Here is a 17,600-nt window from a genome sequence, read left to right as displayed (position 1 = left end):
AAAGAGAGTGCGAGCTATCATTAAGTATTTGTAATATGTTAAGTATGCTAAAATCTGACGTAGGTTGTAGCAGCAGTTGTTAGATGGTTATCCTAAATATCGGAAACTGTCACACTTTTGTACCAGGCTGTCTTTGATCGCAAGATAGTGAGAATGCCTGCCTTTGAACCTGTCTCACCTAAGATCACTCTTTTGAACTTGACTCGAAACTAGAATGGTCAGAGGAGCCGTTAGTTGCAAGACTGGTAGAAAGACAACTTTAATTTCAGGTTTATCGCTGTGTATCATGCAACACTGACACACACAAATACTGAAGTGATGACTCATGACTAATAAACACTGTGTGGTGAGTGATTAAAATACATATATGCACTGTGACACATCAACAGCGTAAGTCAAACTAGAGTCATCACACATACAGGGGTTGAGATTAAGGCCAAGATGTTAATTTGGGTCGGTAAACCTTGCTTGCAACAAGTTTTCTTAGGTTGTATGAAGATAAATTAACCATGTACTGCTTGTACATTTTGCTGGCTGTGTGTAAGAAAGGTGGATTGCAATGAGTCACTTTTAAAAGTGCAGACAGTTACCACAAACACACAGCGGCTGCCCTCGACAAGACCCTGCAGAACCAAACCTGCATGTTGTCAGAGGAGACAGCTGACAAACTCTCATTGTGTGTGATTAATGTGTTTTGGCATTTTCATTGTTACTGTTGGTGGCGTTTTAACTAACTGGCCCCTTAGTCTGTTCGCTATAAGAGCTTTAGGTGCAACAAAAGAAAATCAGTACACTTGAATCACAAAATATATTCACATATATAGCTGAAAATTAAAATGATGAGTTTCTCAACAATAATACTTCAAAATATAGGCCTCCTCTTTTCATATAGATGTAAACAAACCTTCTAGAGCATAAGAAATTTTGATCTACCTGCCAGATTTATTAGTAGACGGCTCTTTTGTTTACATTTGGATTCAAGATTGTTTCTTTAAGCACCAATACAGTTACTGTAATAATGAAAACTCAAAACTAGAAAACTGAAAAAAAAAAAAAGTCAGCTTGTTTCAGCTATGGGTGTGTGTTGATATTGTTGATACAGGCCCACACATGATTATGTCAGAAAGGTTGGCATGAGCTAGAACAAGTTCAACTTGATGAGGTCAGCTATTTATCTAGTGATTTCACTCGATAAGTAACTTGAGACACAAGCCTGACTTGGACTTATCAGCCTGTTTCTTGGCTCTCTCGCCTCCTGACTGCCATAATCATTATCATGACCTTGGAGCAGAAGGCAAATGTACACAACTCAATTTGGTCCAATAGCTGAAAGAAACTGGAGCTTAAATGAGAAAACACCATCACACACCATCAGGGTTCCTGTGATTTTTTTTTTTATTACATCACATTAAATGGCTGAAGAGGGAACCATCAACACTTCCCCTGCAATATCTCTGTAACCCTTACACCATCATAACCTCTGCTGACAGTAACCTTCAGCACATACCTAATATATACGCTCCACACAGCAGCCCTGCTAACCACACACACACTTTTTTAAGGTATCTAATTAAAGAGACGCACACAAGAGACCATTTAGCAACACAGCAGTGTGTGTGTATACCTGTATATAAATATATATATATGACTCGAATTTTGTGTACACACACGCACACACGCACGCACACACACACAGAAAATTCGAGTCGATTTTGTCGAGTAGTCAGTCAAAAGAAAATAAGTTGTCAACTGTTTTGATAATTGAGTACTTGTTATAGTAACTTTCCAAACAAAAACACCAAACATTTGCTGCTTCCAGCTTTTTAAATGTAAGGATTTACTGCTTTTCTTTGTCATTTATGATAGTAAATGAAGAGTCTTTGGGTTTATGTTAATGTTAATGTTAATGTTGAGCAAGTGAGTCAGAAATCCACTTGCCCAAGGTCAACTTTTACATGCCTGTGTACAAACTGGCGTACCTAAAAGTTATTTGTCATGTTTACTATTGGCCTGCAATATACATAAAATGTTAAAATAGTGAAAAATGTTCATTCCAGTTTTTCAAAGTCCAAGGCGACATCTTTTAATGTCTTGCCTTGTCTGTCCAAAAGCCAAAGAAATTTAGTTAAATTTAGTAATATAATAATAAATTGAGAAAAGCAGGAAGTCTTCATATTTGAGGGGCTGAAAATAGCTTTAATGCCCTTTTTGCATGGAAAGGTACTTTAAAAATTAATCAAGAATCAAAATTAAAGTTTCATTATTTTTTAACACCTGCCCAGCCGACAGTTGTTGGCCTGGACAATTTTTTTTTGACATTTTCTAAACTAAATGATTAATAGATTTAATTGTGAAAATAATCAGCAGATTAATCGATAATGAAAACATTTGATAGTTGGAGCCCTAACTCACAAATATATGCATACATGCACAAAATGACAGCTAGTGTTCAGTCAGTATCACAGAGGAGAGCCTGCTAGTTCATCTCTGCATCCTCTATATCAACAACACAACACAACAACACAAACACTGATGTTACAGTAAACGACAGGCTGTGTGTTGATGACTACATAAGAGTGGTGCTTTCTGCTGACTGTAACATCTCAGATTCATGAGCCCATCACTGAAAGTGGAGAGAAGTACAGTATGTTCATGCTGTGATAATGCTGTTGGGCATTTGTCCCAGCCTGCCCCATACAGTAGCTTTACCTTCTGTTTGGTAAACACGGACTCACTGACTAAGAAATTGAAGTTTTTCAGACTGTAAACAGCACATGACGCAGGACTGACAGGATGACACACGTACACAAACTGATATGAGAAAAATATTCTTACTGTTATGGCTATTTTTTAGTTCTGGGTGCAATGATTATAACAAAGTCAAAGACGTCTTCTTTTGCTGAGTAATGTGTTGTATAATTCGTATAGAAAACTGCTGAGGAGACAGATTTACCCTTAACTAACCCCTGAAGCAGGTCTCTCTCTCTCTCAACCCCCCTTATCTTCCATTATTCCATTACGTAACATTGCCAAATATTGACAGTGTGGATCATGCTGCATGCTGCCTGTTTTTCAGTTTCATGCACTGCTAACACACACAGACACATAAACAAAACAAGCATAGCCTGTACGCTGCAGAATCTACTGACGACTCGGCGGTCAGACTGTATCACACATTCGTTTGGCACACCAGCAACAACTGTGATGTGTTAGCTGTACTCACTCCCTCCTAAGGACTTGAGCAAAGACTTGATGCTGATGTCAAAGAAGCCTGAATCCTGCTGGCTGGTCGCCATGGCTGCAGAGGCTATGTCGCCACGGTGACAGACAGCAGAGGGGGGACAGGACGGCAGGATGAGGCGTTGCGGCCAGAGCAAGTGAGAGAAAGAGGAGAGCACACCAAGAGAGATGGAGAGAGGGATGCGGGTGGGCAGCCAGCGATGCGGATGTTGCGGCTGTCTGCTGCTGAGTGTGTGCGTGTTTGTTTGTGTGTGTGTGTGTGCGTGCACAAGGAAGAGAGTGTGTGTGTCAAAGGGAAAGAAAAAGAGAGCGGCACTCAGCCCTGCCTGCGTGCTGTGTTGCTATCTAGCTGGCTAACACCCCCATCCCCTCTCTGTTTTGCTCTCTCAGGACAGTGATACACAGATGTTGGTAGACGCAAGCAGCCAATCCTCTTAGAGGAAAGACAGAGAGCGAGCTAGCGAGCGAGCGAGAGAGAGGGAGGGAGGGAGGGAGGGAGGGAGGGGAAAACATACAGTAGATAGCACTGCACAGGGGGCGTGCAGAAAATAGAGGGAGGGATGATGGGAGGGAGAAAACCACTGAGTGAGGGACAATGAAGCGATAGTAGAAGGAGGGATACTGGAGTAAATAAGATGAAAGAGACAAAGGGCAGTAATGTAATGTTTCCTGATCACTGTTGTCCTGCTCTGTCTCACAATAAGTGCTGAGTGAGCATGCTGCAAGCCCGCCTCATCCAATGAGAACCCAGAGAAGCCGTGGAAGGCACTTAGCACCAACGAACAGGCAGGAATAATAACTGGTCAATCGCTGCCTCACAGTGTCCAAGTCAATACTGCACATGTGTGTGGCACGCATACTGCATTTTGTTGATTGTTGCTTGTGGTGTATGTGGTGGACACTTGTCTCACAATGTAATGCACAATTTAAATCGATAAGAGCTCAGCACCATCCACAGTTTTATTTTTGTCTACGACTGCTGTGTGTAACCTCTAACCCTAACCCTCTTTACAATTTAGTACAAAAATATTAAATAAAATACATTATGCATTATGTTTTGGTTGTCCATCTGTACGTCCTGTTCATGTGAACATGATATATCAAGAATCCCTTCAGCAAATTTATTTGGTACAAACATCCATTTAGACTCAAGGATGAACTGATTAGATTTTTGAGGTCAAAGGTCAAGGTCACTGTGATGTCACAAATAAACATTTGGCCAAAACTCAAGAATTCATATGCTAATTGTGAAAAAAAATAAACTATGACATCATGGTGTTCAGATCTCTGTCAGTCTTTTGTACTCCTTTGAAAAAATGGACTCTCAGTGAGGTTTTTCACTGGAAATTATTCACTGGAATGATATATTCCAATGTATTTCTTTTTTTCTTTTATTAGTTTCCTTCAAAGTCCCCACTACATATATCATATGAGTCTGGATGGATGTAGACTGGTTGGTAAAGACATACAAACAAGGCAGTAATTCTAGTTGTCTCCTTTCAAATTTTAATTTTGATTAATTCATTAAAAGGCCCCTAAAAACTGTCCTTTAATGTCCAACTGCCAAAAAATCTGAACTGCCTTCAGTTATTACTGTGCACTTACAGCAATTAAACTTCACAAGCAGCAGTGAGGGATTCGCAGATATCTTTTCCCTGGATTTTGCCTCTCAGGCAACATACAAGCTGCCCCACCATCTTGATCAAGATTGTATGCATCCATTGTGAGGGGCAATGTTGCTTCTGGCTATGCAAGTATAGGCTCTAACCAATGTGAATATTTGTAGTTTGTTCGTCAATGTATATATAAACAACTCAAATATAAACAACTAAAAGTCTAAAAACCCACAAGACATAGTATTGTACATGATCCAGTCCATTAAGACTTTTTTTGTTGAACAGGGAAATTATAAAACAAGACTGTCTGATACAGTCCCATGGTAAGTCCAACTTAAATATTTAAAAGGCTCTTTGGAGTCATAAGATTGGAAGTACTCATACACAATGAACAACTGTAACAGACATGCTGTGATGGGAACTATTAGCTTACACCTGGGGACAGTCAAAAGGTGTATTCCAATCATGTAGTAGTTCCCTGTGAAGTGGACTATACGAAGTATTCGCCCATGTTCGGAAAGTTTCCAAACAGTAGGAAGCAAAAAATGCTCAATGTGTCTTGTGTAAGGAAGAACTGAACAACAGTTCATCACTTTACCAGAAGTTGACACCCATCTGTCATTGCACCAAAAACAATGGAATGAAATGCCAGCAGTGAATTAGGGTGGTGCCACACAAGCAAATAACTTTTTTTTATGTTACCTGCAGTAATTTCTATGCAATGCTAATGTTTTGACAACCTGCTCAGCTAATTAACTGCTTAGCAATTAAATTATTAAATGATGCAGAAATTTATAATCAATCAAAAAAAAAATCTCAGCTAACTACAGTGGGTGTAATTCTTTGTCTTCGAAGAGCTTCCAGTTTCAAAGTTTGTGGTCCCTATTAGTCACTTTAGACACAAAAACATGGGGAAAAGGGCTGAAAAATCTTTAAGTTACCCTTTAACTAATATTTACCAGTACTTTGCTTGAGGTGAATATTAACCTTCCACCTTACTGGTGTAGGTAAATTCTTGAGAGATCACTTAAGGAACTTAAATATCATTTCTGACAATTAGACTGGTGAGAAAAAATAAAATTCTCTCCTTCTGCCTTAAACCCTCATACAACCCCTTGGTCGTCCTCACAATTGTCTGTGTAAGCAGAAAGGTATGATGACCATCATGCCGATGATGCTGTGGTTGGATGAGTAAGACTGGAAGTACAAGTGGATAATTAGGGTCATCATGTAATTCCCTGGATGAACTGCGGAAGTGCCACAGGACATGTGAACAGGCAAGGGAGGGAGAACAGAGGCAGGGTGGGGGAGAGAAAATGAGAAAGGGGGGACTGTGGGGGGGTTAGAAAGTGCATAAGATACAGTATCAAGCAAAGCTGCAGCTCACAGGAGAGCTACCGAGCACAGGATGGCCTGGTTCACATTAACAGACAATTACAGTCTAATCTCAAAGGAGGAGAAATATAGCAGAGAACCACAGCAGGCCTATTCCTGTCTGCAACTTCTGCTTACTCCATTACCGTCCTGCACCAAATACTATCAGCAAATAACAATTTCTGCGTATGCGTTAACCTGCTTACAGATTCAAGACAATCACAGAGAAGCGAACAAAATATGATTTGCAAGATGTTCTCCTTTAGCTGTCAAAACATCCCATGCAAGTTTTCTGTGTATAACCTCCACTTGCTGATGCACCAAGCTGCTGAACTCAAAGATTAGTACCACATAATATTTGACTGAGCTCTGCTCTATGTAGGGATGTGCCAGTCTCATATTCAGCATTGGTATCAGTCAGATACTGGCCAAAATCACTGGCTCAGACATCGGAAAAAAGAAAAAAAAGACTGAAACGATCCATTAGCCTCAACTATCACATAAATACTACACTTTGAGCGACATGCCACAGAGAGAGAATTGTAACAGATTAAATCAATTTCAATTTCAATGTGTTTAATGTTTGAATGGTGCCGACCAATCAAAAATGCTGCTAAAAGTTCCCTGTGTGTAAAAGTTTAAATAAAAAGAAGCTGCTGTATTGCATAACAGATTCATATATATTTCTTCCTTTAGAGGAGTAAAGTTGTTGTTTCAGTTTGGCATGATGCTTGATAGATGGCCAGATTAAGCAAAGTGCATCCACATACATGTGCTAACAGTTTAGTTGTTTAAAGGGATTCATTATTGAGCCATAAATGAAAATTCAGTCATTATCTACTCACCCTTATGCTGAGGGTTGAGTTTATTTTGTTAGTCTGAAAAACACTGCTGGAGTTTCACAGGAAAACACAGTTGCAGAAGCACAGTAAGAGCAACGTTTCTTGAAATAGAAATTTCCTAATTAAGATGCCATTTGTCTCTTCAGCAAAGAATCTTGGGCTTCTGTGGATGTAAATGAGATGATCTCTCTGTGAAGAAGGAACAGCTGTTCAGTTGGACATAGAAACATGCATATGTTTGTTGGAGTGCAACTCATGTCCAGGGTATAAAAATCTACGCAAATGACAAATGACAATGGGAATAGGTATATAGTTGACACAGGGTGATGCACATTTACTCATCTTACAAATAAAATTCATGGACATAAAGACACACACACCCTTGTGGAGCTCCTAGGATTCCTCACATTCTGAGCAGGGGCCTGGGCATGCCAGCTGTTGGAATGTGACTCCTTTACACACACACACACACACACACACACACACACACACACACACACACACACACACACACACACACGCACACACACATATATTCATACACACGCACAGACAAATGCACAGGACACACATTGCATTGCATTCCAGTTAACCCCAATTTAAAGATGTGTTTAATCTTTCTTATGGAGGCATTTTAAGAAGTTGCATGGGTAAGAATTTATTGACCACAGCACACACACACACACACACACACACACACACACACACACACACACACACACACACATAAATATTGAGGGCAAGGAATCATATCTGTCCCCTACACTAAACAATCGCTGTTATTACATGAACCTGTTTCTTTTTGCAATGTCCCCATTACTGTTTGCAAAAGGAGTCTGGTTGCTTTGGAGAGAGCGATGTTTGGCTTATCTAATGTCAGTTTCCTGTCAGAAAAGCCCATCTGATGGCAAAGTTAAGTGGTGAAAATTTTGTAAATACAGTGTAAAGCTGCTACAGACAACTCTGGAGAAAGATTGACGCAACTGATTGTTGAGTCTCTCCCCCAAGTCATGAAATGATGATGCTTTTAGGAGGGTGACTCAAACCAAACCAACCACTCTTTCTCCAGAGTTGCTTGAAGCAAGTTTAAACTGATATAACTGATATCTTTTTCTTTTAATGCACCCTGAGCATGGAGCAAGTTGCAAAATACCATTTCTTTAGAAGCAGTTCCGCCTTTGAATAAATTTAAAGGTCTTTCACAAACAGCCCTGAAGGAAACGTGTTGTTGCTTTACATAATCCTTGACCTGTGGTGAAATGTGATATGGATATCACTGGTATGTTGGTTTTTATACACTACATCTTTTTTTAACCTGCAAAACAGTCTTATGTGAAACTGCTTGTATGGCCATCTTGACCAGAACTTGCTGGAAGAAGAGATCTAGTATCCCAATGCCACTTGCATGGATAAATAAAGGATAACTAAAATAAAAATTAAATAGCTGGGCCTTTTTGAGGTTGTTAAAATACGTTCTGCTGCTGACCCTGTCCACAGCAGTACATCGCTTAGCTTCCTAAACCAGGATGCCAGCTGTTTCTCCAAAGAGGGGGCATCATCTACTGCAGGTAATACACTGACTATGGAATACACCCCATACAAACCCACTTCATAAAATCAGAACTATCCATTCAACAATTGATCAATTACCAAAGTGGCTGCCAATATTAAGTAATTGCTTCAGCTCTAGATCATAGAGACTAAAGTTACAACATAAATTACATCTGTTAAAGAAGACAACAGAACTAAACTTTCGGCACTTATCTATCTTTCTCACATGTTCATCTGATATATGGTTGTGGGTGTTAACTGGTCCATCATAACACAACAGATAAGTACACACCCACACACAAACACACAATGGCCACATACAACTGCAGAGGGACTGTTTGGGGTCCATAGTTCACACAGTGGTGTCTCCTTGACACAGCTGGCTTGATCAAATAGATAACTCTTGTGTAGAATGTGTGTGTGTGGGGGCAGTTTTCATGCCAGGCATACCTGTATCCCCCGACATCAAAGCTTCAGTCACACATTATCACAGCGTAAAAGTCCTATAATGTTCAGTTCTGTGGCGTTTCTTGCGTTGACAATTCGACCTACATGATCTATGCACTCATTTATTGAGAGGACATGTTTGTGCAGGTGGTACTTGGTTACGCAGGCACTACCTCACTCCAGATTTCCCCTTTCATTGTACGCCCACTTTTCTCTCTTCTTTTGAAGCGCAGCCAAATCCCACTGAAAAATGTATAGTCAGATACAAAACAACTGCCACAACCTTTCTGCTCTACTCGCCCTGCTATGCCTTTATCCCGAAATCACTTCTCCTGACGTTTCCTGACACATCTCTCCAACGTGATCCTTTTAGTTTCAGAGGTGTAATGTAAAGACTACTGAACTACTACTACTGAGTCTGAGGAAATCATTAATAATTCTGTAGAAGGAGTAAATGTTTATAACAATTAAATTGAGCAATATATTAAGTTGAGTCTGGCAGGCAGTAAGACAGGCATCTAACACCAGACTGCATTTTCAGAGCAATGGGCTTCTGTTTTCAGGATAACGGGCTCATCTTAACAGACAATTGTCAGTTATAAACAGCTGCTCAACTTATATTGTAGAGCTCTTCATCACTTATTGTTATTATTGTCAAATTACAATGTTGCACTTGTCTTGCGCTCCTCACATCTGAGGAAGAGGAGGCAGGAGACAAAACAACTCCGTCCATAGACTGTATATTAAATAGGATTTCAACCTATTTAATATACAGATTATAGCTCCAATATGCTATTTGGAATGTTGTACTCATTTTCAGATGTGCAATAGTTATATATTGCTCCTTCAATGGTTGTAATGTTGGAAAGGAAAAAAAGGATGACTGTGATTACTGTATCTTTGGCTCACTCTGCATAATAGCCTCAGATAGATTAAAAAAATGCTAAAATGTACTAAAAGTATAAGGTCTGTGGCTCTCAAGGAACAGAAGAAAACACTGGATCTCTTTGTCCATTGAAAGATTAACTAATACTATTGTATTTTTTCACAAAGTAGACAAGGGTGGAGGGCAAGTCTCACAGATAAACACATCATCCTGCAACTAAAAGGTTACAAGTTCAGGCAGAGACAGGCTTTCTTTTTAAACTGTGTATCATGAGTGGAACATTTGAGAGTTTAAGTACGGGATGAAATACAAACAAAACTGCTGTAATACTGTCTCAAAATGCTTAAAACACAAGTTTGCTAATGCCATTTAAAAGTACTTGCTAGGTTTATTATAATCAGACACTACACTCTGGTAAAATGTTGTAGGTACTTCTTATAAAATAACTAATATCACCATAAGCCCAGTTCTATTATACTTTGACATTGACTGACAGCTTAAGGTCTTGGCGCTCTCTCACAGTTGGAAGTGTTTGGACATGAAATTCCCAGAAGTTAAGGTAAGCTGAGAAAGAGTGAAAAAATACTGCGATTACATGTGAGCTCAGAACCACATAAGCATGTCTGTTTTTCTCAGGATTAGTGGAGTAATCTTTTGTTGTTTTCTAAAAACACTGGTATCACTTTTCACAGGGTCAACAACAGCCACAACAAAGAAACTTGTCAAGTCAAGTCCTCAAGTCCCAGCAAAGAAGAACCTTGTTGTGGCCCACAGGGCCAGACACAGGGGGTCTGAACAGGTGGTGAGATATCTTAAAGGTTTTCAAATCCCAGATTGGATTAAAAAAAAAAAAACATCTACTGCATATTTTAGTTACTTCAGCTGGATGTCCAACCAGCCTTTCTACCTTTTCCAGCCTGAGAAACCCCTCAGGTCATGACAAATTAGCATTCAAACAAAGCAGGATTATTACAAAACCTAATTGCTGCATTTCACTGACGCCTCCTTCACTCCTTGTCTATTCATGTCTTGTTCATTTTGATAAAACGAAAACAAAAGAGCTTGTCTGCACCCACCTCCAAGGATCCTTGTCCTCTTTCTGGACCTGGACTGGATCTTTGTAAACCTCCCAGTGAAGTCACTGGGATCAAACATGTCCAACGAAAGAGAGGCGATTCGCTCCAGAACAATCCCATCCTGGCCTTGGCTCTGGTTCTCCAGCTCCTGGTCCTGACCTTGGCTCTGAGAGTGTCCATCGCAGTGGTCTGAAGTGCCACTTTCAGCCCCGAGGCTGGTAGTGCTGCTTGTTACATCTTCCAGAGACATGTCTCCACAATCAACTCCACTCCTGGTCATCAAAACCTACCTGGCCCTCCTGAGAGCTTGCAAGGAGATGCTACATGATGTTTTGACAGTAGACTCAGCAGGAAAGAAATAAAAAAAACTGGCAAAAAAAAATCTTGTTCCAGAGAAGCAGCACTTTGAAGGAGAAAAGATTTAAACAGACTGTTCAGGCAGTCCTAAAATCCCTGGTTTCATCTTCCTCATCTCCTCTTTATCCACATTTTGGTATCCAATTTCTTCTCACAGAGGTTTCCTCTCTTTATGTCGAGCTCATTCAATCCAGAGACAGTGAGCTCATTGCTTTGTTGTTACAGATACACAGCTCTCCTGTGAGTTCAGTTTCTCCCCTCGAGAGTTTCTTTCTCACTCTCTTGGTTTGGGTTAAAAAAAAAAAAAAGAAATCTCAAAAAATGTGTCTTCTTTTGCTTGAGAAGCAATTTTAGTCTCTGTAAAAGTTCAGCTGTCTTCGCCTTACGTGCCCTTGTTTTTGCTCTCACCTGTCCTTTGTTTCTTTCTCTCTGTGTCTTTCTCACTCCACTGAGTCTCTGAGGCACCGCTCTGTTTCTCTGCTCTCAGGTGGTGAATAAGGGAGGGATCCAATTCCAAGAACGCAGCTTGATTGGGTGGTTTGGGAAGTTTGGGTGGTTCTCTGATACCCTCTCCCTCTTGTTTTTTTTTTTTTTCCTCTGGGGGTTTTTCCAACTAACCCCCTCCCGTCACTATGGACTGTTGGGCTACAGAGAAAATTATTTCTTTCTTGCGTCCTCTCTCACACACCTGTTTCCTTCTTCTTGTTTCATCCTCTTCGTATCACAGAGTAGTAAAGCACGACAGAATGGTATGCATCTGCCGGTTTCAGACAGTCAGCACATGGCATGTGGGTGTGATTAAGAGTCAGAGTCCCTGTACTCACTGGTCGAGGCTGTTTAGCCAGTTACAGTAACCTCAATGTGTTAATGGTGTAGGATTACTGAGGGTGGACACACCCCTTTACAGAAGGGGGAAACAAAGCCAAACACAAACAGGAAGAATCCTCAACAGGAACAGACAGAGAGTGTTTTTTGTGAAACGTAGCTCCTAGTCTTGATTAACACATGTATTTCAGAGATAAATCTGAGGTACTTAGCAGTTTGACAACTGACAATTTTTAGTTATTGTTGTTTTAATTCATGTTTGTAGTGCTTATTTGTTTTTAGTTATTGATGTCTCAATTACAATTTGCAGCGGTTTTCTATCTGTTGTATCTTGCATTTTATTCCTTAAAAGCCTGACCAGAAACAAATACTGCAAGTTAGGTATGGCTTAAAGTCCTATTGCATGTGTTGCATTTTTATTTAAATGTGACAATGGCTACATGTATTGTCCCTGTCAGATGAAGAAATAAATAAAAATAAACAGCCACCAAAGCTCAACAACTACACATTTAAATACTCATCTTTCTTATTGATGAACTGGTTTAAAAAACAATGACAACTATGTACGCTGTAATGATGTAAATAGCTGGGAAAAAGTCATTATTGATGGCATAAACTTCTTAAACACCATCCTAAAAATGAGGAATTGATTCAGGTCTCAAAACCTAAATTACCTCCCAGTACCTTATCTACAAAAACAAATCTGACAGGAAGTACAGCGTACTGTTTTGGTCTAACCCTGATAACATGTGGTCCTGTAATGCTGGCACTCTCAGTCCTACAATAAGACGTGACCTCTGCCTCAACACTTTAACTGCACTTTTGCTAAACAAAAAACTGCTTTCAATAATCATTTTGAGTAATTTTTCTTTAAGAAAAAATATCCAAATTGTCTGATTTTAGCTTCTGGTTTCTTTAGTCCTCTAAATGAATTTCTTAGGGGTCTGGACAAAGCGAGACATTTGATCACGTCACCTTGGACTTTGGGACACAGTCATTAGCATTTTCTTGCCATTTTATGGACTAAGCAACTCACGGATCAATGAGAAAATAGTCAAGACAGGCACTAAAGCAGTATAAATACTTAACTGAAACAATAATCATATATGTCCTTTATCCCTAACCCTGTTCTCTCACATACACTTTAGTTTGTCCTGTATTGTACTCTCTCTTTCTTTGCAGGTATATTTCTCTCTCAGGAGACACTTACCCTGAGGTGACTTCCTGCTGTTTATGCCACTATTGTCATGACATCAGCTCCATTGAGTGCCTCACCCGAGAGCTCGTGTGTGTAGGTGTGAAAACAACACAGCTTTCATATCCTCTTTTGAAAGACCGCCACATGAGTTTAAGTAAATTTAATGACGAACACGACAGTATGTCTCTGCTGTGATCTGCTATTGTCTTTCACAGTGGTTGCACATTTGCCTGCTCTACTGTATGTGTGCATCACACTTCCACAGCACAGGAAAAATACATTAACACAATATCTGCTCAGGCTTAAAATCTGATGCACATGAAACAAAAATTGAAAAACATTTTTCTCACTTCTTTAGAGAAAGAAAATGTTTTAAGTGAGGTGTTTTAAATTACATTTTTAACAGTTTGCCACAGTTTCTCTTTAAATATGTTTCATCATCAACCATCTGTCAAGGAAATAGTTAAAGGTGGCAAACAAGCACAGAGAGGCACAGTGCCAAAGTCAGTTAGAGAGGCGTGCCGTCCCCTAGGGGAGTACAACAGCCAAGTATTAAGACAGACTCACTCACGCTTACATACACAACTACACAAACACACACACATGAACACACACAAACAGTAGATTGTTTTTGTCCTGTCATTAACTGACAACTCGGGCCAACTAATCAAAGAAAACAAACAGGTTAACCAATCGTCTGCAGGAATGTGTTGACAAGAAAAAAGTCGGGTGCTTCAGAGGCAAATCGACAAATCTACTCAATATATGTTTTTTTAATCATTTTGTCTACTTTCAATCTCTTGTATGTGTTAAGCTACTACATAAAGATAAAGACCATTACATTTGAGATATTCTGATCGGGCTGCACAGTGGTTAATAGGTGATAACAGATGCCACTGAGGTTCTCTGACAAGCTATGCAGGTTTGTCGCTCCCCTGTTTGCTTGACCTGATTAATCAGTTGTGTTTTTACACAGTAGGCCAAATGCAGTCAATGTCACTCTTCCTACATCCAAGATAATCCCATCTATTCTTCACTTTGCACTCCTCTTAACTCTGTGTAAACTAGCCTCTTGAGTTGACAGTTGATAACATTGATGCTGAAATACAGTAAGTGTATTGCTGACAATCTAGAGCAGGAAGTCTAAAAAAGACATTTTTATTATTCAAATGCACACAAAAATCCCTGGAGGTCAGTTCTCATGCCACATACATCAGTGATAATCATAATTATTCCTATTTTTATTATCTTAACCTCAAGTTTTCTTGCGTTAGTGGGCAGATGTTGTACATAAATCAGCCTGAATATGAATTATTATGAGATAAACATCACCTTCCACCCACTGTACAGACATGCTTTGGTTGACTGGGACAACCAAACACACCCAAACAGAAACACAAACCACAGGGTCATGGCCTGTTTTCTTTAGCCTGAAAACCTCTGTCAGCAGAAACTCCATCTTAATAACTACGATTTCCCCCCTGCCTCAGCGCCCCTTCAGTCACTCTCATGTTTCTGTGTCTTTCCCATTTGGTTCTTTGTCCAAATCCCAACTGTTCTTCTCATCACACTAGACCATAACCGATATATCCATCAGCCGATATATACGCGTTTACCAATACAAACACTTGTAGAGTAGAAAATCGTGGTTTAGATTTAGCACAAATTGAAACATTTATAAGGACAAGAGGAATTCCCTGACAGATGATAACGCTGAGAAGTAGGGATGTAACAATACCAAAACCTCACACTATGATAACACCACAATATAAAATCCACAATAAGATATTTATCACAATATGAATAGCCAGGAAAGAAAAGAAAAATGGCAATGTGAAAAAAAAATGTCTTTTGCTAAATAATAAATCTGATATGTTTTCCTTCTTTACTGAAATTATATAAAAATAGTTAGCCATGACATAAGCCTGTGCAAAAAATGTCATGAATTGTCTTTGGCAATGAATGGTTGAATCTGGTATGTATAATTGCAAAACAAAAACAATACTGGAGTCAGTGGCAGTCTTTTTGATAACTGACTGAGAGTACTGACAGAGGGCATTAAAATATTCAGCAACTGACTGATACTGAACAGTACCGATGTTTATTTAGCTATTCATTTTATTCTTAATCATTCTTTGTTCAGTGTGCCTTTCTACAATTGGCTGGCATATGTATATTTAACATGTTAAATAATATATACTGAATTCTTTAATAAAGTTATTTGTTTAAAAAAAACAGCTTTGCACAGTCATATCGGTGTAAAATAAATCCACATAGAAAAAGTCTGTTTTTAGTCTGGTTCAAAAATTGAAAATATCTACAGTACGACCATCAGTGAGTAAGCCCCCGTTGGCCTCACCAGTCACTAAGATCTCTGTCTCTAAGACACAGTGGTGCCAACCAGCCTCACATACTGTCTGAAATCTATAACTACTTCCTCTCCCACACAGAAATGGAGGACAAAAGGAAGCCACAAGGAATGTGACACAATCGCATTTTGCTGCTTATAATTATCATAAACAATCTCCTTTGCTTCTTCAGTCCCATGTCTGAACTTTTCCAGTTCATCGCCCACTGACTTCACCCATTTTGCTGTTATCTAGCATTAGTCTTTGCAGTAAAAGAAATTAATTTGAGAATGACAGCAATTCTGTTTTAATTTAGATGGGGGAGCTACCTGATGGTTTATATTTGGACCATGAATGGTGCCTTTTGAGCATACCACACAAGATGTTATCAGCAGACACCACACACCTTTTTCGGGTATGTGTCTTGTTATTTACCTTGCTTTAACACTGGCTCGAAAGCAGCCTCACCCCACGACGCACTTCTTCTCTGATTATCATCCTTATTTAAATTGCACCCTCTGAGACCTCTCCTACAACGGAAAACCTTTTAATTCTCCTGTCACTCAAATATGTTGTCATGTTAACAGTTGCCCAGATTGCCCTAGATGCTCAGCAACCCGGTCTAACAGGAGACCTGAAGGCATAAACAAGTTTACTTTTGGCTTATGCACTTTAGAAAGTCTCCAGTTCAGGGGTTCATTGGGACGAAGGGTAAAATTAATGACAGGATGGCCTCTTTGTGACAAACAATGCAGCTCTCCATCACAAACATTTCTGCTCCCAGTTGCAGCTTGAGATTTATCCAGTGTACGATGTAGGCTAATCGAGTACATATTTTCAGTACTTGTCAACACCAGCACCAATAAGGATATGATGTTAGTTAAAGCACGTACCAAGTAACAATGCTTGAGCAACCTTTTATTTCATATCCTGTAATTATATACTGTTATTGATGCTTATGATAGAATAAATTATTGATGTTTGTACTGGCATTATGCTGACTGTGATCTGCTGCACACATGCCTCAGAATGAAAGTAAAACTTTCACTTTTCTTTCACTTCTCCTTGCAGTGATGTTTTTATTTGCAACGTCCCTCTTGACAGGTTTTGGAGCCTACAGGCCATCTACAGCTTTGTGATCATCATTAGCAGGTACCAGGGCAGCAACAGCCTGATAATCAAACTGATTATCTGCTTGGTTGTGAGTAGCAGAGGTGTGGAACCAGGCTACAGGACAGCAGTATCAGGTAATACAAAAACATCAAGCACACATGAAATCAGCTGAAAATATTTTAGGCCTTTCACATGTAGAACAGGCCTGGGCAATAAAGCAACAGCAATATGTATCATCAAGAAACGCTGCAAAAAAAAGAACATTCTTCAATAAAATGTTCAATAGTTTCACTTAAATGCACTAAAAGCAAATCACCAGCAAATATGCCCATGCTCATAAACAGCCTATCATATCGCTTGATAACTGAGCTACGATTGATACTCAAAAAGCCAATTATTAAACAGGTATGCTGTTCAGTTGCACCATCGACATGTGACACATCAACAGAAGCAGTGTGGAGAAAGAAAGTGAGCACAGCATAGGGCTGGGTGATATGGCTCATAAATAATATCTCAACACTTTTAGGCCGTGCCACAATGTACAATATAGACCTATATCTCAATATGTGCAATTTGTCTAAAATAACATGCCAAAAATTCTCAAATAGTGATGAGCTTATAGAATATGATGCATTGCTGTAGAATCAACTATCCAACTGTAGGTCTAAAGTAAAGCCGGGCATTATGGGGAAAAAAAGGACACTCCATCAATATTGTGACAATATTA

General features: G+C 39.4%; 1 protein-coding gene across 1 annotated transcript in view; it reads right to left on the bottom strand.

Annotated features, from left to right (window-relative positions):
* Window positions 1-12,299, bottom strand: part of fryb (furry homolog b (Drosophila)) — a 66,564-nt gene extending 54,265 nt beyond the window's left edge. The window contains exon 1 of the mRNA XM_084729795.1: window positions 11,033-12,299. Coding sequence (XP_084585921.1) covers window positions 11,033-11,312 — 280 coding nt within the window. The 5' untranslated portion in view covers window positions 11,313-12,299. The remainder of the gene's footprint in view (window positions 1-11,032) is intronic.
* Between the last annotated feature and the right edge of the window lie 5,301 nt (window positions 12,300-17,600).

This window comes from Lutjanus erythropterus, chromosome 11 (assembly GCF_056507025.1).
Source record: "Lutjanus erythropterus isolate fLutEry1 chromosome 11, fLutEry1.hap2, whole genome shotgun sequence".
Lineage (NCBI taxonomy): Eukaryota > Metazoa > Chordata > Actinopteri > Lutjaniformes > Lutjanidae > Lutjanus > Lutjanus erythropterus.
The sequence above is the reverse complement of the archived record's forward strand: the minus strand, read 5'-3'. Positions and strand labels throughout refer to the sequence as shown.